Source organism: Conger conger, chromosome 6 (genome assembly GCF_963514075.1).
Source record: "Conger conger chromosome 6, fConCon1.1, whole genome shotgun sequence".
NCBI lineage: Eukaryota > Metazoa > Chordata > Actinopteri > Anguilliformes > Congridae > Conger > Conger conger.
The window spans coordinates 5250257-5273219 of NC_083765.1; the positions used below are offsets into that span (position 1 = coordinate 5250257).

Here is a 22963-nt window from a genome sequence, read left to right on the forward strand (position 1 = left end):
TATGACCTCTTCTCTTTTGCACTGCTTCACATTAATTCATTTTTGTATATTACAGAATCCACAGATTCTTTCAAGCCCAATTTGGTGAAGATGGGCAAAAAATCTACAGTCAAGTTCACAAAGGTAGGTTTTACTAATGGTTTCAAATGGTGCCAATGTTGGTTCTTGAGGTAAAGTTGTTTTGGCTGAAGGATATTCATAGAATAATGTATGATTTGCCATTAACCACAGCCAATGATACACTCTTAAAAAACTGGCTTATTTGCACCATAATGGCTGACTGATTTCACACAGGAGTACCAAGCCATAGGTCAATACATCCAACCAAAATTTCATGATGATCGGCCATTGCGAAGCCTTTCAAATGGCAGCTGATGTCTGAATGGCTGATGGCAGCCATGTTTTTTAAGATATCTTTTGATATTTTAACATCCTGTTGGAATCTTGCAGAGATGGAAGACAACAAATGTAGTTAATTATTCAACCTTATTAAGACTTAAATTGTAAAAATTACAGGACTTTTTCTTGTCTCTCTTATAGCATAAGTGTCCCAGCCCTATTCTCTCATAAATGGGAGACCACAGTGCCCCAGTGGCCTAATGGATAAGGCACTGGCCTCCTAAGCCAGGGATTGTGGGTTCAAGTCCCATCTGGGGTGGCCTTCTCTTTTGCTTTGTCCCTTTGCTTGGGGTGGGGGAGCATATTTAATGAAAATGCCTTTATAATTGGTAGAATGGTGTCATGGGAAACCTCAGATAGACGCACATTTATTTACACATCAGGATTCATAGAGTAACTGGAATGGAAACAGAGCGAGGCAGGAGAGTGGTGCAGCAGAGGCGTGCTGGGCCCATAACCCAGAGGTCCAGGTTTCCCCGCACTGTGCTGCTCCTCGTGCATCTTCAGTGTAAGAGCGTCCGGGAACATCTTCCTACAGCGGGCGCTGACCTCCTCGCCCTGGAGGGCTAGCGTTTAGGATTCAGTGCTATCACCACCGTGGCCTACGTTCGATTCCCGGTCGGGGAATGTATCTTAGAGTAGCAATCTTGGGCTGATCCAGTCCCAAGCAAAACAGACTTTGTTTTCTGTTTGTATTATTTCCAGCCATGGGTTTTGTTGATAATTGGGGAATAGCCGTTTAACAATATATTGAAGGTGGTTTGCCAGGTAATAATGTCTGCTAAGGCCCCAAGCTCTTTGCTTTTCAAAAATATCAATACCTCGACTTGAGCAGCTTGTGTTTCTGAGAATGTGTTTATTACACTGAAGACTTCTGGTAGTGATGGTTTTGGATTTTCTAGATCGAGGAGAATATCCTCTGCATATGAACTAATTTTATGGGAAGTATCTGGAGTCTGTATTCCTGTAATGTTATTGTTTTGTTGGATGGCAGCAGGGCTCTATAAATATGGCATATTAAACTGGAGAGAGTGGGCATGCTTGTCTGGTGCCGTGGTCCAGCATGAATCTTTGTGAAGTAAGACCGTTAGTGATCATGGACGCTGTGGGAGAGTTATATCGGATTTTAATCCACTGAATGACTCTCCAAAGCCAAATCTCTTTAATGAAGCGAATAAGAAGCTCCAGAAATCTTCTTCTGTGGCCTATTAAGACAACAAACATAACTGAAACTACATGCAAGCAGGCACAGAACAAAGTACACAATCACAGGATAGCGTTGTATCCAATAGGCCTCAGATAGGCGTGCCGTCATTCCCACTGGAAAGATCCATGGTTCATTAGCGTTCTCTAGACTTCCGGATCAAAACATCTGACCATCTCTGCGAGAAATTAATTTTTAAAAATGCTTTCAAATTTGGATAAGGACATTTGGACGTTTGTTTGTGTATGAAAAAAGAATACTTTTCGTATTTTTATAGTAAAAAAAACTAAATTTGGTACATTTAAAGAGCAAATTGTTAGGGCTACGTTGTTAGCAACTCATCGCAGAGCAACATCATGTACAGTGTATGACTGTATTTTAAGTTACCATAAATTATAATTCATACGTTTATTCTACTTAATGTTGTATATATAGCTGTACATGTATTTATTCTCGTCATAGTTGTTCTCGTTGGTAATTTCCAGAGGTGTTTCCAAATTTTGTATCCACACCGACAGCCTAAAAACAAAGTCTTACTGTCGTAAATAACTATGGGTAGCACTGCCGCCTCACAGCAAGGAGGTCCTGGGTTCGAATCCCCGTTGGCCGGGGCCTCTCTGTGTGGAGTTTGGATGTTCTCCCCGTGTCTGTGTGGGTTTCCTCCCACAGTCCAAAGACATGCAGGTTAGACTGATTGGAGAGTCTAAATTGCCCATAGGTGTGAGTGTGAGTGTGTGAGTGCCCTGCGATGGACTGGCGACCTGTCCAGGGTGTATTCCTGCCTTTCACCCAATGTATGCTGGGATAGGCTCCAGCCCCCCTGCTACCCTGTTCAGGATAAGTGGGTTAAGATAATGGATGGATGGATGTGTACCTAGGTGCACCAATGGCGCTAAACAATAAATAGCAACACACATATGGGCAAATAAAATCAACCGGCATTAACTTTTTGTCAAAAAGGTGTCCTGGGAATGATATCAGTTCATGCCGAACACATTATTTATCACCCTGGGACATTGGGACGTTGTTAATCTGGAGTCCTGATTGTGAGAAAGCACGTGTCTCTGAAGAGTGTGATTCTGGGAGAAACTCCTGCTGCACCGTGTGCAACTGAACGGTGTTCCCCCCGCTGTGGACCTTTTGGTGAGATTTAAGATTTGATAGGCGGGCAAAGGTCTTTCCACACTCATTGCAGCAGTGGGGTTTCTCTCCTGTGTGGACACTCTGGTGAATTTTAAGATGATGACGACGGGCAAAGCACTTCCCACACTGCTCGCAAGTGAAGGGTTTCTCTCCTGTGTGAGTCACCTGGTGAGTTTTAAGATGGTGCTTCAGGGAGAAGCACTTTCCACACTGCTCACAAACAAATGTTTTTTCTTTGATGTGGACGCTTTGATGATATTTAAGGCTACCTAATGTGGTAAAGCTCTTCCCACACTCGTTGCAGCAGTGGGGTCTCTCTGCTGTGTGGATTTTCTGATGTCGCTTAAGAAGACTAGGATAGAAAAAACTCTTATTGCACACAGTGCAGCAGTGGGGTTTCTCTCCAGTGTGGACACCCTGGTGAATTTTAAGAAGATAACGACGGACAAAGCTCTTCCCACACTGCTCGCAAGTGAAGGGTTTCTCTCCTGTGTGAGTCACCTGGTGAGTTTTAAGACGGATCTTCAGGGAGAAGCACTTTCCACACTGCTCACAAGCAAATGGTTTCTCTTTGGTGTGGACGCTTTGATGATATTTAAGGCTACCTAATGTGGCAAAGCTCTTCCCACACTCGTTGCAGCAGTGGGGTCTCTCTCCTGTGTGGATTTTCTGATGTCGCTTAAGAACACTGAGATAGAAAAAACTCTTATTGCACACAGTGCAGCAGTGGGGTTTTTCTCCTGTGTGGACACTCTGGTGACCTTTAAGACTGCTCTTCAGGGAGAAGCACTTTCCACACTGCTCACAAGTGAAGGGTTTCTCTCCTGTGTGGACCGTTTGGTGGCTTTTAAGATGAGAACGACGGGCAAAGCTCTTCCCACACTGGTTGCAGCGGTGTGGTTTCTCCCCTGTGTGGACTCTCTGATGAGTCTTAAGATGATACTTCTGGGAGAAACACATTCCACACTGCTCGCAAGTGAACGGTTTCTCTTTGGTGTGAACACGCTGGTGGGCTTTAAACAAGGTTTTTCTTTTGAAGTGTTTTCCACACTCCACGGAAGCGCACTGTTTCTGCCCTGTGTGAGTGTGTTTGTGAGCTTTGAGGATGTGTGACTGGGAGAAGCTCTTGTCGCACACAGAGCAGGTGAATGGTTTCTCCCTGCTGTGAACCTGCTCGTGCTTCTCCAGGATGCTGGAGGAAGTGAAACCCTTGCCGCACTCTGAACAGCTGAACCGTTTCCCCGCGCTGTGCTGCTCCTCGTGCGTCTTCAGTTCAAGAGCGTCCGGGAACGTCTTCCCACAGCGTGTGCAGATGAACTCCTCCTCCTGTCCCTCAGTTCTGCAGGGACTCTTTGCTTCTGCTGACATGTCAGAACTCACCTCACACGGGGCGCTTCCATCACACTCTCCTGGAGAACCCAGAGGGAACGGCATCTCTGCCGAAATGTCATCAGTTGGTCTACCAATGCTCGTCTCCTCTAGAGGGCAGCCATTTTGTTTCTGCTCAAGGTGTGATGCTGACCCTTCGTCCTTCTCCGAGTGTGGCCTCTGAGAATCTGTGTAATGTGGAGGAGAGAAGTCATCGTCTAACCGGACGTCTCCATGCTCCGAGCTTCCAATTTGTTCCTGATCAACTCTCAAGCCGTTGGCCACGCTCCACACACCCTGGAGCTCCATCCCCCAGTCTGCGGACTCCAGCAGGGGGAGTGTGGGGGTGAGAGGCTGCTCCTCTGGCTCCTGTTTGAGTTCTGCTTGCAGCTCCTTTTTTGGGTCTCCTGCAGGGCAGGGCTGCATGTGCAGCTCCTCCTCCTTACAGAGGGGTCCTTCACCACCATTAGCAGCAGCTGCCCCTGAAGTGCCTGCACAAAAACATAAATATCTTAATCTCAACTGCAGGCTTGGTGTCCTTAGCAACTTTAACCAGTAATGACTAATTACAAATGTATCATTATTAATCACCACGGGAAGCTACAACAGGTATTCTCACAGGTGTGGTGGCCTGTAGTGTAGTGGTTAAGGTAAATGACTGGGACACGCAAGGCCGGTGGTTCTAATCCCGGTCAAAGCCACAATAAGATCCGCACAGCCGTTGGGCCCTTGAGCAAGGCCCTTAACCCTGCATTGCTCCAGGGGAGGATTGTCTCCTGCTTCGTCTAATCAACTGTATGTCTCTCTGGATAAGAGCGTCTGCCAAATGCCAATAATGTAATGGAAAGGTAGCAGCAGAGAGCCAGACCAATCCTGCTCTAAATCTTTGACATGTTGATCAAGAATGTATGCAGTAATGCATTAAACCCTGTTTCAAAAGTGGAATAGTAATTGCAATACATTTTAGATAATAGGAGTGTTACACGCAATGGAAAAAAACCCAGTATAAACAAAAAGCCACCGAATATCAAAGATAAATCTTTATATAAAATGCAACTTAAACATATCCAAGGTAGAGGGCCGGGTTTACAGTACAGAAGAGTCTATATGCGCCAGAAATGGTCAATTGGGCGATTGAATATTCCATGGGTCATATCTCAGCTAATGTTATTCGTAACATGTTTTTACGTTTACACCTTGAGAAAGTGTTGTCAAATGTCTCATTTACGAGTCCAGTTACACTAAAAATATGTCCAAAACAAAAATAGATAAGCCAACCGTTTATATAAGCCAGATATGTAACATTTTATATGATAAGTTCAAATTGCTCCCGACATACAAATTTCCGAAGAACAAGGACTTTTCTTTCCAACGTTATGGACGTCTAAAAATCACATTTCGTGCCGTGACACGTTTTTCATGGCGTCACCCAGCGAACGTTTAATGACCGGAAAAACGAAGTTCAAAGGAAGGACCCCTCTGTGTTGTGGTGCAGCCTCCACGTGTCGGAAACTGAAATATTGCACCATGCTCCAACTACAGCTAGGCTACCTCTCTGCAAATAAAAAGCCACGATTGCCAACAAAACAGATATTTCATTTTTTTTAAGTACGAAGAAATTTCCATGTAATAAGCTACTCTTTGTAACAACTCTTTGTGTTTCTCTGAATTCATAGCAAACCGGAACTTGAAATGAGAGCTTTGTAGCGCATTTCCACCGGTGGAACTTTACCCCGGAACTAAGGTATTTCGCCGGAAGTCGACGCGTTTTCATACCACGTGCCTGGCAAATCTCATCGTTCAGGGGCCGTTATTCAGCCCTAAAAAAGCCCCTGCTCAGGAGGTAGAGCTTTCTGATGGCCAGGAACTAGCGTGGGTGTGGCTGGCAGCGCCGGTCATTTCTGATTGGGCGAGTTTACGTGCATTGTATTCCAGGCGGCATTTTTAAATGCCTGCTACAGAGCTTGTTTTGTTTGTTGTATCACAACACCTTAGTTCCTCAATTTACTGTACGAGCACATAATGCTTACGCCGGTCTGCCCGCTAGCAAGCGATTATGTAGCGATAGCTATTTAACGATAGCTAAAAGACCGGCGTTTTGCAACGATGTAGACGCACGTACAGGTCTAAAGGTGTTTCTCAACACATTGTAGTGTGACTGTTGTTTTCGATTTGGACTGTGGCTTTACTTATGTGCAATGTCTCCTTTCAAAATCAGTATTTGCAACTCCTGCTTAACTGCGGTGGGTTTTCATTAGTTTCACACCCACACCCAGTGTAGCATAAGAACAACAGCTTGCTATTAGCTTAGCTCGCTAGCAGGCAGACCGGCGTAAGCGTTGCAAAACGTGGAACGTTTTCACTGTTTTTCTTCAGACTAATTTGCGTAAACTCCCCGGGGTCTTTAGCCCCCGGTGGAAATGCAGGCTGTTAAGGAAATGCAGAGTTAAATTCCCAGGAACTCCCGGTCGAAATGAAGCTTTAGAGAATTACCTGGCGTTCCCTCTCCGTATCCTCGCACAGCCCTGAGCTCTCCCTCCATCAGCAGTAACTTCGTTTTAAGCGATTCGTTCTCTCTTTGGCTTCTGCACATCTCCAATCGCAATACAGTAGACCCATCATCGACTAGCTTATTAATTTCTGCTACTGCTGTTTTCGCTAAAACCTCCAAGATGGAGGCCACCTGAACCTGAAAAGATGCCATTTCTTGTAAAGCACACGAACAATCTACGGAACCAACTACATACAACAGACGCGCATGAAACAGCCCTGTGGACCTGTGTTGTGGGATGATCTTCTTCTTTAGGTTGTTTTGGCGGATGACCTATAGCGTTACGGAGAATATCGCCACCTACTGGCCTCGTATGTCCCATCTCCCAACCCAAGTTTCTCTGCCGAGTTCCAATCTCTTTTACCCGTTGATACAACATTTCACTCTCTGGATAATATTATTATGCACTGTTCAAGTTCATGTTCAACATTCTCTTTGACATTGCATTCCTTACACGTATCTGAACTATGTTTAGCTATCAAACATAAAGTAGAATTGAGCCCTGGATGATCAAATCAGTCTATAATATGACCTCTTCTCTTTTGCACTGCTTCACATTAATTCATTTTTGTGTATTACAGAATCCACAGATTCTTTCAAGCCCAATTTGGTGAAGATGGGCAAAAAATCTACAGTCAAGTTCACAAAAGTAGGTTTTACTAATGGTTTCAAATGGTGCCAATGTTGGTTCTTGAGGGAAAGTTGTTTTGGCTGAAGGATATTCATAGAATAATGTATGATTTGCCATTAACCACAGCCAATGATACACTCTTAAAAAACTGGCTTATTTGCTCCAAAATGGCTGACTGATTCCCAATTTCACACTGGAGTACCAAGCCACAGGTCAATACATCCAACCAAAATTTCATGATGATCGGCCATTGCGAAGCCTTTCAAATGGCAGCTGATGTCTGAATGGCTGATGGCAGCCATGTTTTTTAAGATATCTTTTGATATTTTAATATCCTGTTGGAATCTTGCACAGATGGAAGACAACAAATGTAGTTAATTATTCAACCTTATTAAGACTTAAATTGTAAAAATTACAGGACTTTTTCTTGTCTCTCTTATAGCATAAGTGTCCCAGCCCTATTCTCTCATAAATGGGAGACCACAGTGCCCCAGTGGCCTAATGGATAAGGCACTGGCCTCCTAAGCCAGGGATTGTGGGTTCAAGTCCCATCTGGGGTGGCCTTCTCTTTTGCTTTGTCCCTTTGCTTGGGGTGGGGGAGCATATTTAATGAAAATGCCTTCATAATTGGTAGAATGGTGTCATGGGAAACCTCAGATAGACGCACATTTATTTACACATCAGGATTCATAGAGTAACTGGAATGGAAACAGAGCGAGGCAGGAGAGTGGTGCAGCAGAGGCATGCTGGGCCCATAACCCAGAGGTCCAGGTTTCCCCGCACTGTGCTGCTCCTCATGCGTCTTCAGTGTAAGAGCGTCCGGGAACATCTTCCCACAGCGGGCGCTGACCTCCTCTCCCTGGAGGGCTAGCGTTCAGGATTCTGTGCTATCACCACCGTGGCCTACGTTCGATTCCCGGTCTGGGAATGTATCTTAGAGTAGCAATCTTAGGCTGATCCAGTCCCAGGCAAAACAGACTTTGTATTCTGTTTGTATTATTTCCAGCCATGGGTTTTGTTGATAATTGGGGAATAGCCGTTTTACAATACATTGAAAGTGGTTTGCCAGGTAATAATGTCTGCTAAGGCCCCAAGCTCTTTGCTTTTTGAAAATATCAATACCTCAACTTGAGCAGCTTGTGTTTCTGAGAATGTGTTTATTACACTGAAGACTTCTGGTAGTGATGCTATTGGATTTTCTAGATCGAGGAGAATATCCTCTGCATATGAACTAATTTTATGGGAAGTATCTGGAGTCTGTATTCCTGTAATGTTATTGTTTTGTCGGATGGCAGCAGGGCTCTATAAATATGGCATATTAAGCTGGAGAGAGTGGGCATGCTTGTCTGGTGCCGTGGTCCAGCATGAATCTTTGTGAAGTAAGACCGTTAGTGATCATGGACGCTGTGGGCGAGTAATATAGGATTTTAATCCACTGAATGACTCTCCAAAGCCAAATCTCTTTAATGAAGCGAATAAGAAGCTCCAGAAATCTTCTTCTGTGGCCTATTAAGACAACAAACATAACTGAAACTACATGCAAGCAGGCACAGAACAAAGTACACAATCACATGATAGCGTTGTATCCAATAGGCCTCAGATAGGCGTGCTGTCATTCCCACTGGAAAGATCTATGGTTCATTAGCGTTCTCTAGACTTCCGGGTCAAAACATCTGAGCATCTCTGCGAGAAATTAATTTTTAAAAATGCTTTCAAATTTGGATAAGGACATTTGGATGTTTGTTTGTATATGAAAAAAGAAAACTTTTCGTATTTTTATAGTAAAAAAAACAAAATTGTGTACATTTAAAAAGCAAATTGTTAGGGCTACGTTGTTAGCAACTCAAGGCAGAGCAACATCATGCACAGTGTTGTATGACTGTATTTTCAGTTTCCATAAATTATAATTCATACGTTTATTCTACTTAATGTTGTATATATAGCTATACATGTATTGTGGTGCCTCGGGGTGGATCCTGAGGTGCAGTGGGCGGGCGCAGCTGGAAACCAGACACAGGAGATAGCAGATATCAGAAAAAATTATTCTTTTTATTTTTTCTGTGTTTTTTTTTTGGGTATTGGGGATAGCGCCCCCCCTCAGGGCAAGGGTAGGGGAAAACTGGAGAAATAAAAGGGGCCGTTCAGGCAAAAATAAACTAAGGTTCTTCCCAGACTGGGGTATGCTCCAGGGCCTCCTCCCTCCTTCCCTCTTCAGCCACGTCCGGGCTGGGTGGGGGAAACACAAAGAGATAGGGTAAGTAGGACGGGTTTTTGTTTGGCTCACGTGTCCGGCGTCCGTTCCGGGTCTTTGGGGTTGCCGTTCGTAAAGGTGGGGTCTCCTTCAGGGTCAGTACAGCAGGGCATAGAAGGTCCTTCCTCTCTCTGCCTTTCTCCCTCTCACACGCTCAGGAAGGGTGCCGACTGAACCTGTTTGCAGCCTCGACCGCGCCTTAAATACCATTCCCTGCTCGTTAGGAAACAGGCTGCAGCTGAGTCAGTACCGTTCCATTCTGCTCACTCATGTGCGCTGTCCGGGGTCCTGGACTGCAGGTAGAGGGATCTCTCTCCAAGGTGCTGATCTTCCCATCACCTCTCAAGGAAGACGGTGACGTCTGCGCGGTTGCTCTGCGCGGGTCCCTCCCGGGTTCTCCACCCACGTGGCACAACATGCAGGAGCAGGGGTGCCACATACTCCCCAGGCGGGAGCGTCTGCCCCTAGGCCATCCTCTCTCCTGGATAGCGCATCAGCATTCTGGTGCAGCTTCCCAGAGCGATGTTCCACCTTGAACCGGTAAGGCTGCAACTCTAAAAACCAGCGGGTCACTCGGGCGTTGCTGTCCCGGTTAAGGTACATCCATTTTAGGGGAGCATGATCGGTCACCAACAAGAACTCACGGTCGAGTAGGTAATATCTTAATTTACCTACCGCCCATCTGATGGCGAGGCATTCCTTCTCGACCGTGGCGTAATTCCTTTCATGGCTGAGGAGTTTCCTGCTGATGTATGTCACTGGATGCTCGACCCCATCCTGGATCTGTGACAGGACTGCTCCCAGGCCCACTTCCGATGCGTCGGTCTGCAGCACGAAGGGTTTCTGAAAGTCGGGAGAGATTAGTACAGGTTCCTCACCCAGGGCGGCCCGTAAGTCCTGGAAGGCGGCAGTGGCGAGGGGGTTCCACTGGACCCGGTTGGGCTGCTCCTTTTTGGTGAGGTCATGTAGCGGGGCTGCTCGGGCTGCAAATTCTGGAATGAACTGCCGATAGTAACCCACCAGCCCCAGGAACATTCTCACCTGTTTCTTTGTGGCCGGTTGGGGCCAGGTGCCAATGCTGTTGACCTTGTTCGACTGGGGCTTCACCCGCCCCCTCCCGACAGTGTGGCCAAGATAGGCTGCTTCCTCCAATCCAAGCCGGCACTTCGTAGGGTTAGCCGTCAGCCCGGCCTCCCTCAGGGACATCAGCACAGCTTCGACTTTGTCGACATGGCTGTCCCAGTCGGTGCTGTGGATGACGATGTCATCCAGGTAGGCTGCTGCATACTTCTGGTGGGGCCGCAACACCTGGTCCATCAACCTCTGGAACGTGGCTGGGGCTCCATGCACGCCAAAGGGGAGTACTGTGTACTGGTAGAGGCCTGTGGGGGTCGCAAAGGCAGTCTTCTCCCTGGCACGGGGTGTTAGGGGAACTTGCCAATACCCTCGCGTCAGGTCCAGGGTGCTGATGAATCGGGCCGGTCCCAGCCGCTCAATGAGCTCGTCCACTCTCGGCATGGGGTACGCATCACACAGGGAGACATCGTTCAGCCGGCGGAAGTCATTACAGAACCGCCAGCTCCCATCCGGCTTGGGGACCAGCACCACGGGACTGGACCAGGCACTGCGGCTTTCCTCAATGACCCCGAGGTCGAGCATTTTCTTCACCTCCTCCTGTATGGCTTATCGGCGAGCTTCTGGGATTCGGTAGGGTTGTAGCCTCACCGTCTTCCCGGGTTCAGTGCTGATGTCGTGGGCGATTAGGTGGGTGCGGCCGGGCATAGTCGAGAAGATGTCCCGGTTCCGGTCCACCAGCTCACGTAGTGCTTGCTTCTGGCGGGAGCTCAGCTGCTCTCCAATATTCACGTCAGGGGTTGTTGGGGCCCCACACTGGGCGGAGAGGACTGGGGTCGGAGCCGGGGGTGGCTCATGCCACCTCTTCATCAGGTTGATGTGGTAGATCTGGAGGCGGTGTCGTCGTCCCGGCTGTCTCACCCGGTAGTTCACAGGTCCCGTGCGCTCCACAACCTCGTACGGTCCATGCCATCGGGCCAGAAATTTACATTCACTGGTGGGGACTAGTATCATCACCTTGTCTCCTGGGGCGAATTCTCTCACCTGTGCTCCCCGGTTATACAGCCTGGCTTGCTCCCGTTGTACCCGTTCCATGTGGGCCCTCATCATGGGCCAGATCTGGGCCATCCGCCGGTCCATCTGCTCCACATGCTCGATCAGGCTGCGGGTTCGGGACGGTTGCTGTTCCCAGGCCTCCTTCGCTAGGTCTAGTAACCCCCGGGGTCGTCTTCCATATAGCAGTTCAAAAGGGGCGAAGCCGGTCGTGCTCTGGGGCACCTCTCGGACTGAAAAGAGGAGATAGGGTAAGAGCTGGTCCCAGTCCTTACCGTCAGTTTCAATCATCTTCCGCAGCATGGATTTGAGGGTTTGATTGAATCTCTCCACTAGCCCGTCGGTTTGGGGGTGGTCGACGGAGGTTCGTAGCTGGGTCACCTGTAGCAGCCGGCACATCTCTTTTAGGACCCCTGACATGAAGCACGATCCTTGGTCTGTCAGGAGTTCCTCCGCTATCCCGACCCTGCTAAAAAGCAGGAACAACTCCCTGGCGACCGCTTTTCCTGTCGCGGTCCGGAGCGGGACAGCTTCCGGGTAGCGGGTTGCGTAATCCAGGATCACAAGGATGTATCGATGTCCCCGGCTGGACTTCGGCAAGGGCCCCAGGATGTCCATCGCAATCCTCGTGAAGGGTACGTCAATGACCGGCAGGGGGATTAGTGGGTTTCGAAGGGTTACCTTAGGGCTGTGGAGTTGGCACACGGCGCAGTGTCGGCAGTAGTCCTCCACAGCCTTTTTCACCCCGGGCCAATAGAACCTCGCCAGGATCCTCTCGTAGGTCTTCTCCATCCCCAGATGGGCTCCCAGCAGGTGAGTGTGGCCTAAGTAGAGGACTCGGGGCACAAACGGTTGTGGGATGAGCAGCTGTTCGACTTCCTCCCCCTGTGGGTTACAGACTCGATAGAGCAGGTCATGTTTTACCCTGAAGAAGGGATAAGCTGGCGTTCCCGGGTTCTCCACCCACGTGGCACAAGATGCAGGAGCAGGGGTGCCACAGTATTTATTCTCGTCATAGTTGTTCTCGTTGGTAATTTCCAGAGGTGTTTCCAAATTTTGTATCCACACCGACAGCCTAAAACAGTCTTACCGTCGTAAATAACTATAGTATGTGTACCTACGGGTGGCATGGATGGTGCAGTGGGCAGCACTGCCGCCTCACAGCAAGGAGGTCCTGGGTTCGAATCCCCGTTGGCCGGGGCCTCTCTGTGTGGAGTTTGGATGTTCTCCCCGTGTCTGTGAGGGTTTCCTCCGGGTACTCCTGTTTCCTCCCACAGTCCAAAGACATGCAGGTTAGGCTGATTGGAGAGTCTAAATTGCTCATAGGTGCGAGTGCCCTGCGATGGACTGGCGACCTGTCCAGGGTGTATTCCTGCCTTTCGCCCAATGTATGCTGGGATAGGCTCCAGCCCCCCTGCTACCCTGTTCAGGATAAGTGGGTTAAGATAATGGATGGATGTGTACCTAGGTGCACCAATGGCGGTAAACAATAAATAGCAATACACATATGGGCAAATAAAATCAACCGGCATTAACTTTTTGTCAAAAAGGTGTCCTGGGAATGATATCAGTTCATGCCGAACACATTATTTATCACCCTGGGACATTGGGACGTTGTTAATCTGGAGTCCTGATTGTGAGAAAGCACGTGTCTCTGAAGAGTGTGATTCTGGGAGAAATTCCTGCTGCACCGTGTGCAACTGAACGGTGTTCCCCCCGCTGTGGACCTTTTGGTGAGATTTAAGATGATGACGACGGGCAAAGCACTTCCCACACTGCTCGCAAGTGAAGGGTTTCTCTCCTGTGTGAGTCACCTGGTGAGTTTTAAGATGGTGCTTCAGGGAGAAGCACTTTCCACACTGCTCACAAACAAATGGTTTTTCTTTGATGTGGACGCTTTGATGATATTTAAGGCTACCTAATGTGGTAAAGTTCTTCCCACACTCGTTGCAGCAGTGGGGTCTCTCTGCTGTGTGGATTTTCTGATGTCGCTTAAGAAGACTAGGATAGAAAAAACTCTTATTGCACACAGTGCAGCAGTGGGGTTTCTCTCCAGAGTGGACACCCTGGTGAATTTTAAGATGATAACGACGGGCAAAGCTCTTCCCACACTGCTCGCAAGTGAAGGGTTTCTCTCCTGCGTGAGTCACCTGGTGAGTTTTAAGACGGATCTTCAGAGAGAAGCACTTTCCACACTGCTCACAAGCAAATGGTTTCTCTTTGGTGTGGACGCTTTGATGATATTTAAGGCTACCTAATGAGGTAAAGCTCTTCCCACACTCGTTGCAGCAGTGGGGTCTCTCTCCTGTGTGGATTCTCTGGTGTTGCTTAAGAACACTGAGATAGAAAAAACTCTTATTGCACACAGTGCAGCAGTGGGGTTTCTCTCCTGGGTGGACACTCTGGTGAATTTTAAGATTGCTCTTCAGGGAGAAGCACTTTCCACACTGCTCACAAGTGAAGGGTTTCTCTCCTGTGTGGACCGTTTGGTGGCTTTTAAGATGAGAACGACGGGCAAAGCTCTTCCCACACTGCTCGCAAGTGAAGGGTTTCTCCCCTGTGTGGACTCTCTGATGAGCCTTAAGATGATACTTCTGGGAGAAACACATTCCACACTGCTCGCAAGTGAACGGTTTCTCTTTGGTGTGAACACGCTGGTGGGCTTTAAACAAGGTTTTCCTTTTGAAGCGTTTTCCACACTCCACAGAAGTGCACTGTTTCTGCCCTGTGTGAGTGTGTTTGTGTGCTTTGAGGATGTGTGACTGGGAGAAGCTCTTGTCGCACACAGAGCAGGTGAATGGTTTCTCCCTGCTGTGAACCTGCTTGTGCTTCTCCAGGATGCTGGAGGAAGTGAAACCCTTGCCGCACTCTGAACAGCTGAACCGTTTCCCCGCGCTGTGCTGCTCCTTGTGTGTCTTCAGTTCAAGAGCGTCCGGGAACGTCTTCCCACAGCGTGTGCAGATGAACTCCTCCTCCTGTCCCTCAGTTCTGCAGGGACTCTTTGCTTCTGCTGACGTGTCAGAACCAGCCTCACACGGGGCGCTTCCATCACACTCTCCTGGAGAACCCAGAGGGAACGGCATCTCTGCCGAAATGTCATCAGTTGGTCTACCAATGCTCGTCTCCTCTAGAGGGCAGCCATTTTGTTTCTGCTCAAGGTGTGATGCTGACCCTTCGTCCTTCTCCGAGCGTGGCCTCTGAGAATCAGTGTAATGCGGAGGAGAGAAGTCATCATCTAACCGGGTGTCTCCATGCTCCGAGCTTCCAATTTGTTCCTGATCAACTCTCAAGCCGTTGGCCACGCTCCACACACCCTGGAGCTCCATCCCCCAATCTGCGGACTCCAGCAGGGGGAGTGTGGGGGTGAGAGGCTTCTCCTCTGGCTCCTGTTTGAGTTCTGCTTGCAGCTCCTTTTTTGGGTCTCCTGCAGGGCAGGGCTGCATGTGCAGCTCCTCCTCCTTACAGAGGGGTCCTTCACCACCATTAGCAGCAGCTGCCCCTGAAGTGCCTGCACAAAAACATAAATATCTTAATCTCAACTGCAGGCTTGGTGTCCTTAGCAACTTTAACCAGGAATGACTAATTACAAATGTGTCATTATTAATCACCACGGGAAGCTACAACAGGTATTCTCACAGGTGTGGCGGCCTGTAGTGTAGTGGTTAAGGTAAATAACTGGGACACACAAGGCCGGTGGTTCTAATCCCGGTCAAAGCCACAATAAGATCCGCACAGCCGTTGGGGCCCTTGAGCAAGGCCCTTAACCCTGCATTGCTCCAGGGGAGGATTGTCTCCTGCTTCGTCTAATCAACTGTATGTCTCTCTGGATAAGAGCGTCTGCCAAATGCCAATAATGTAATGGAAAGGTAGCAGCAGAGAGCCAGACCAATCCTGCTCTAAATCTTTGACATGTTGATCAAGAATCTATGCAGAAATGCATTAAACCCTGTTTCAAAAGTGGAATAGTAATTGCAATACATTTTAGATAATAGGAGTGTTACACGCAATGGAAAAAAACCCAGTATAAACAAAAAGCCACCGAATATCAAAGATAAATCTTTATATAAAATGCAACTTAAACATATCCAAGGTAGAGGGCCGGGTTTACAGTACAGAAGAGTCTATATGCGCCAGAAATGGTCAATTGGGCGATTGAATATTCCATGGGTCATATCTCAGCTAATGTTATTCGTAACATGTTTTTACGTTTACACCTTGAGAAAGTGTTGTCAAATGTCTCATTTACGAGTCCAGTTACACTAAAAATATGTCCAAAACAAAAATAGATAAGCCAACCGTTTATATAAGCCAGATATGTAACATTTTATATGATAAGTTCAAATTGCTCCCGACATACACATTTCCGAAGAACAAGGACTTTTCTTTCCAACGTTATGGACGTCTAAAAATCACATTTCGTGCCGTGACACGTTTTTCATGGCGTCACCCAGCGAACGTTAAATGACCGGAAAAACTAAGTTCAAAGGAAGGACCCCTCTGTGTTGTGGTGCAGCCTCCACGTGTCGGAAACTGAAATATTGCACCATGCTCCAACTAGAGCTAGGTTACCTCTCTGCAAATAAAAAGCCACGATTGCCAACAAAACAGATATTTCATTTTTTTAAAGTACGAAGAAATTTCCATGTAATAAGCTGCACAACTCTTTGTGTTTCTCTGAATTCATAGCAAACCGGAACTTGAAATGAGAGCTTTGTAGCGCATTTCCACCGGTGGAACTTTACCCCGAAACTAAGGTATTTCGCCGGAAGTCGACGCGTTTTCATACCACGTGCCTGGCAAATCTCATCGTTCAGGGGCCGTTATCCTGCCCTAAAAAAGCCCCTGCTCAGGAGGTAGAGCTTTCTGATGGCCAGGAACTAGCGTGGGTGTGGCTGGCAGCGCCGGTCATTTCTGATTGGGCGAGTTTACGTGCATTGTATTCCAAGCGGCATTTTTAAATGCCTGCTACAGAGCTTGTTTTGTTTGTTGTATCACAACACCTTAGTTCCTCAATTTACTGTACGAGCACATAATGCTTACGCCGGTCTGCCCGCTAGCAAGCGATTATGTAGCGATTGCTATTTAACGATAGCTAAAAGACCGGCGTTTTGCAACGATGTAGACGCACGTACAGGTCTAAAGGTGTTTCTCAACACATTGTAGTGTGACTGTTGTTTTCGATTTGGACTGTGGCTTTACTTATGTGCAATGTCTCCTTTCAAAATCAGTATTTGCAACTCCTGCTTAACTGCGGTGGGTTTTCATTAGTTTCACACCCACACCCAGTGTAGCATAAGAACAACAGCTTGCTATTAGCTTAGCTCGCTAGCAGGCAGACCGGCGTAAGCGTTGCAAAACGTGGAACGTTTTCACTGTTTTTCTTCAGACTAATTTGCGTAAACTCCCCGGGGTCTTTAGCCCCCGGTGGAAATGCAGGCTGAAGGAACCTTTTGTTCATTGCGTACTTGTTCCTGGGAGTTAAATTCCCAGGAACTCCCGGTCGAAATGAAGCTTTAGAGAATTACCTGGCGTTCCCTCTCCGTATCCTCGCACAGCCCTGAGCTCTCCCTCTATCAGCAGTAACTTCGTTTTTAGCGATTCGTTCTCTCTTTGGCTTCTGCACATCTCCAATCGCAATACAGTAGACCCATCATCGACTAGCTTATTAATTTCCGCTACTGCTGTTTTCGCTAAAACCTCCAAGATGGAGGCCACCTGAACCTGAAAAGATGCCATTTCTTGTAAAGCACACGAACAATCTACGGAACCAACTAAATACAACAGACGCGCATGAAACAGCCCTGTGGACCTGTGTTGTGGGATGATCTTCTTCTTTAGGTTGTTTTGGCGGATGACCTATAGCGTTACGGAGAATATCGCCACCTACTGGCCTCGTATGTCCCATCTCCCAACCCAAGTTTCTCTGCCGAGTTCCAATCTCTTTTACCCGTTGATACAACATTTCACTCTCTGGATAATATTATTATGCACTGTTCAAGTTCATGTTCAACATTCTCTTTGACATTGCATTCCTCACACGTATCTGAACTATGTTTAGCTATCAAACATAAAGTAGAATTGAGCCCTGGATGATCAAATCAGTCTATAATATGACCTCTTCTCTTTTGCACTGCTTCACATTAATTCATTTTTGTATATTACAGAATCCACAGATTCTTTCAAGCCCAATTTGGTGAAGATGGGCAAAACATCTACAGTCAAGTTCACAAAAGTAGGTTTTACAAATGGTGCCAATGTTGGTTCTTGAGGGAAAGTTGTTTTGGCTGAAGGATATTCATAGAATAATGTATGATTTGCCATTAACCACAGCCAATGATACACTCTTAAAAAACTGGCTTATTTGCGCCAAAATGGCTGACTGATTCCCAATTTCACACAGGAGTACCAAGCCATAGGTCAAAACATCCAACCAAAATTTCATGATGATCGGCCATTGCGAAGCCTTTCAAATGGCAGCTGATGTCTGAATGGCTGATGGCAGCCATGTTTTTTAAGATATCTTTTGATATTTTAATATCCTGTTGGAATCGTGCAGAGATGGAAGACAACAAATGTAGTTAAATATTCAATCTTATTAAGACTTAAATTGTAAAAATTACAGGACTTTTTCTTGTCTCTCTTATAGCATAAGTGTCCCAGCCCTATTCTCTCATAAATGGGAGACCACAGTGCCCCAGTGGCCTAATGGATAAGGCACTGGCCTCCTAAGCCAGGGATTGTGGGTTCAAGTCCCATCTGGGGTGGACTTCTCTTTTGCTTTGTCCCTTTGCTTGGGGTGGGGGAGCATATTTAATGAAACCGCCTTTATAATTGGTAGAATGGTGTCATGGGAAACCTCAGATAGACGCACATTTATTTACACATCAGGATTCATAGAGGAACTGGAATGGAAACAGAGCGAGGCAGGAGAGTGGTGCAGCAGAGGCGTGCTGGGCCCATAACCCAGAGGTCCAGGTTTCCCCGCACTGTGCTGCTCCTCATGCGTCTTCAGTGTAAGAGCATCCGGGAACATCTTCCCACAGCGGGCGCTGACCTCCTCTCCCTGGAGGGCTAGCGTTTAGGATTCTGTGCCATCACCACCGTGGCCTACGTTCGATTCCCGGTTGGGGAATGTATCTTAGAGTAGCAATCTTGGGCTGATCCAGTGCCAAGCAAAACAGACTTTGTATTCTGTTTGTATTATTTCCAGCCATGGGTTTTGTTGATAACTGGGGCATAGCCGTTTTACAATATATTGAAGGTGGTTTGCCAGGTAATAATGTCTGCTAAGGCCCCAAGCTCTTTGCTTTTCCAAAATATCAATACCTCGACTTGAGCAGCTTGTGTTTCTGAGAATGTGTTTATTACACTGAAGACTTCTGGTAGTGATGCTATTGGATTTTCTAGATCGAGGAGAATATCCTCTGCATATAAACTCATTTTATGGGAAGTACCTGGAATCTGTATTCCTGTAATGTTATTGTTTTGTCGGATGGCAGCAGGGCTCTATAAATATGGCATATTAAACTGGAGAGAGTGGGCATGCTTGTCTGGTGCCGTGGTCGAGCATGAATCTTTGTGAAGTAAGACCGTTAGTGATCATGGACGCTGTGGGCGAGTAATATAGGATTTTAATCCACTGAATGACTCTCCAAAGCCAAATCTCTTTAATGAAGCGAATAAGAAGCTCCAGAAATCTTCTTCTGTGGCCTATTAAGACAACAAACATAACTGAAACTACATGCAAGCAGGCACAGAACAAAGTACACAATCACATGATAGCGTTGTATCCATTAGGCCTCAGATAGGCGTGCTGTCATTCCCACTGGAAAGATCTATGGTTCATTAGCGTTCTCTAGACTTCCGGGTCAAAACATCTGAGCATCTCTGCGAGAAATTAATTTTTAAAAATGCTTTCAAATTTGGATAAGGACATTTGGATGTTTGTTTGTATATGAAAAAAGAATACTTTTCGTATTTTTATAGTAAAAAAAACAAAATTGTGTACATTTAAAAAGCAAATTGTTAGGGCTATGTTGTTGGCAACTCATCGCAGAGCAACATCATGTAGTGTTGTATGACTGTATTTTCAGTTACCATAAATTATAATTCATACGTTTATTCTACTTAATGTTGTATATATAGCTATACATGTATTTATTCTCGTCATAGTTGTTCTCGTTGGTAATTTCCAGAGGTGTTTCCAAATTTTGTATCCACACCGACAGCCTAAAACAGTCTTACCGTCGTAAATAACTATAGTATGTGTACCTACGGGTGGCATGGATGGTGCAGTGGGCAGCACTGCCGCCTCACAACAAGGAGGTCCTGGGTTCGAATCCCCGTTGGCCGGGGCCTCTCTGTGTGGAGTTCGGATGTTCTCCCCGTGTCTGTGAGGGTTTCCTCCGGGTACTCCTGTTTCCTCCCACAGTCCAAAGACATGCAGGTTAGGCTGATTGGAGAGTCTAAATTGCTCATAGGTGCGAGTGCCCTGCGATGGACTGGCGACCTGTCCAGGGTGTATTCCTGCCTTTCGCCCAATGTATGCTGGGATAGGCTCCAGCCCCCCTGCTACCCTGTTCAGGATAAGTGGGTTAAGATAATGGATGGATGTGTACCTAGGTGCACCAATGGCGCTAAACAATAAATAGCAATACACATATGGGCAAATAAAATCAACCGGCATTAACTTTTTGTCAAAAAGGTGTCCTGGGAATGATATCAGTTCATGCCGAACACATTATTTATCACCCTGGGACATTGGGACGTCGTTAATCTGGAGTCCTGATTGTGAGAAAGCACGTGTCTCTGAAGAGTGTGATTCTGGGAGAAACTCCTGCTGCACCGTGTGCAACTGAACGGTGTTCCCCCCGCTGTGGACCTTTTGGTGAGATTTAAGATTTGATAGGTGGGCAAAGGTCTTTCCACACTCGTTGCAGCAGTGGGGTTTCTCTCCTGTGTGGACACTCTGGTGAATTTTAAGATGATGACGACGGGCAAAGCTCTTCCCACACTGCTCGCAAGTGAAGGGTTTCTCTCCTGTGTGAGTCACCTGGTGAGTTTTAAGATGACTCTTAGAGGAGAAGCACTTTCCACACTGCTCACAAACAAATGGTTTTTCTTTGGTGTGGACGCTTTGATGATGTTTAAGGCTACTTAATGTGGTAAAGTTCTTCCCACACTCGTTGCAGCAGTGGGGTCTCTCTCCTGTGTGGATTTTCTGATGTCGCTTAAGAAGACTAGGATAGAAAAAACTCTTATTGCACACAGTGCAGCAGTGGGGTTTCTCTCCAGTGTGGACACCCTGGTGAATTTTAAGATGATAACGACGGGCAAAGCTCTTCCCACACTGCTCGCAAGTGAAGGGTTTCTCTCCTGTGTGAGTCACCTGGTGAGTTTTAAGACGGACCTTCAGGGAGAAGCACTTTCCACACTGCTCACAAGCAAATGGTTTTTCTTTGGTGTGGACGCTTTGATGATATTTAAGGCTACCTAATGTGGCAAAGCTCTTCCCACACTCGTTGCAGCAGTGGGGTCTCTCTGCTGTGTGGATTTTCTGATGTCGCTTAAGAACACTGTGATAGAAAAAACTCTTATTGCACACAGTGCAGCAGTGGGGTTTCTCTCCTGGGTGGACACTCTGGTGAATTTTAAGATTGCTCTTCAGGGAGAAGCACTTTCCACACTGCTCACAAGTGAAGGGTTTCTCTCCTGTGTGGACCGTTTGGTGGCTTTTAAGATGATAACGATGGGCAAAGCTCTTCCCACACTGCTCGCAAGTGAAGGGTTTCTCTCCTGTGTGAGTCACCTGGTGAGTTTTAAGATGGCCCTTCAGGGAGAAGCACTTTCCACACTGCTCACAAGCAAATGGTTTTTCTTTGGTGTGGACGCTTTGATGATATTTAAGGCTACCTAATGTGGTAAAGCTCTTCCCACACTCGTTGCAGCAGTGGGGTCTCTCTTCTGTGTGGATTTTCTGATGTCGCTTAAGATCACTGAGATAGAAAAAACTCTTATTGCACACAGTGCAGCAGTGGGGTTTCTCTCCTGTGTGGACACTCTGGTGAATTTTAAGACTGCTCTTCAGGGAGAAGCACTTTCCACACTGCTCACAAGTGAAGGGTTTCTCTCCTGTGTGGACCGTTTGGTGGCTTTTAAGATGAGAACGATGGGCAAAGCTCTTCCCACACTGGTTGCAGCGGTGTGGTTTCTCCCCTGTGTGGACTCTCTGATGTTCCTTTAAAACACTGGGATAGAGAAAGCTCTTATTGCATACTGTGCAGCTGAAGGCTTTCACTCCTGTGTGAGTCACCTGGTGAGTTTTAAGATGACTCTTAGAGGAGAAGCGTTTTCCACACTCCACAGAAGCGCACTGTTTCTGCCCTGTGTGAGTGTGTTTGTGAGCTTTGAGGATGTGTGACTGGGAGAAGCTCTTGTCGCACACAGAGCAGGTGAATGGTTTCTCCCTGCTGTGAACCTGCTTGTGCTTCTCCAGGATGCTGGAGGAAGTGAAACCCTTGCCGCACTCTGAACAGCTGAACCGTTTCCCCGCGCTGTGCTGCTCCTTGTGTGTCTTCAGTTCAAGAGCGTCCGGGAACGTCTTCCCACAGCGTGTGCAGATGAACTCCTCCTCCTGTCCCTCAGTTCTGCAGGGACTCTTTGCTTCTGCTGACGTGTCAGCACCAGCCTCACACGGGGCGCTTCCATCACACTCTCCTGGAGAACCCAGAGGGAACGGCATCTCTGCCGAAATGTCATCAGTTGGTCTACCAATGCTCGTCTCCTCTAGAGGGCAGCCATTTTGTTTCTGCTCAAGGTGTGATGCTGACCCTTCGTCCTTCTCCGAGCGTGGCCTCTGAGAATCAGTGTAATGCGGAGGAGAGAAGTCATCATCTAACCGGGTGTCTCCATGCTCCGAGCTTCCAATTTGTTCCTGATCAACTCTCAAGCCGTTGGCCACGCTCCACACACCCTGGAGCTCCATCCCCCAGTCTGCGTACTCCAGCAGGGGGAGTGTGGGGGTGAGAGGCTGCTCCTCTGGCTCCTGTTTGAGTTCTGCTTGCAGCTCCTTTTTTGGGTCTCCTGCAGGGCAGGGCTGCATGTGCAGCTCCTCCACCTTACAGAGGGGTCCTTCACCACCATTAGCAGCAGCTGCCCCTGAAGTGCCTGCACAAAAACATAAATATCTTAATCTCAACTGCAGGCTTGGTGTCCTTAGCAACTTTAACCAGGAATGACTAATTACAAATGTGTCATTATTAATCACCACGGGAAGCTACAACAGGTATT

General features: G+C 47.2%; 2 protein-coding genes and 3 non-coding genes across 5 annotated transcripts; 3 read left to right on the forward strand and 2 right to left on the reverse strand.

Moving 5' to 3' along the window:
* Nucleotides 1-585: 585 nt before the first annotated feature.
* trnar-ccu (transfer RNA arginine (anticodon CCU)) lies at nucleotides 586-658 on the forward strand. Its single transcript has one exon. It is a non-coding gene; the product is annotated as a tRNA-Arg (tRNA).
* Nucleotides 659-7783: 7125 nt separating this feature from the next.
* On the forward strand, nucleotides 7784-7856 carry trnar-ccu (transfer RNA arginine (anticodon CCU)). Its single transcript has one exon. It is a non-coding gene; the product is annotated as a tRNA-Arg (tRNA).
* Nucleotides 7857-13250: 5394 nt separating this feature from the next.
* LOC133130460 (gastrula zinc finger protein XlCGF57.1-like) lies at nucleotides 13251-15117 on the reverse strand. Its single transcript, XM_061245070.1, has one exon. It carries the CDS (start codon nucleotides 15115-15117, stop codon nucleotides 13261-13263), a length of 1857 nt encoding a protein of 618 aa, XP_061101054.1. The 3' UTR covers nucleotides 13251-13260.
* Nucleotides 15118-18365: 3248 nt separating this feature from the next.
* trnar-ccu (transfer RNA arginine (anticodon CCU)) lies at nucleotides 18366-18438 on the forward strand. The gene has a single exon. It is a non-coding gene; the product is annotated as a tRNA-Arg (tRNA).
* An 855-nt stretch (nucleotides 18439-19293) lies between these two features.
* LOC133130458 (oocyte zinc finger protein XlCOF6-like) lies at nucleotides 19294-22610 on the reverse strand. Its single transcript, XM_061245067.1, has one exon. It carries the CDS (start codon nucleotides 22413-22415, stop codon nucleotides 20415-20417), a length of 2001 nt encoding a protein of 666 aa, XP_061101051.1. The 5' UTR covers nucleotides 22416-22610; the 3' UTR covers nucleotides 19294-20414.
* Nucleotides 22611-22963: the final 353 nt, after the last annotated feature.

Coding starts and splice junctions, on each gene's coding strand:
- LOC133130458 (XM_061245067.1), bottom strand. CDS start 22,415: ATGCCGTTCCCTCTGGGTTCTCCAGGAGAGTGTGATGGAAGCGCCCCG.
- LOC133130460 (XM_061245070.1), bottom strand. CDS start 15,117: ATGCAGCCCTGCCCTGCAGGAGACCCAAAAAAGGAGCTGCAAGCAGAA.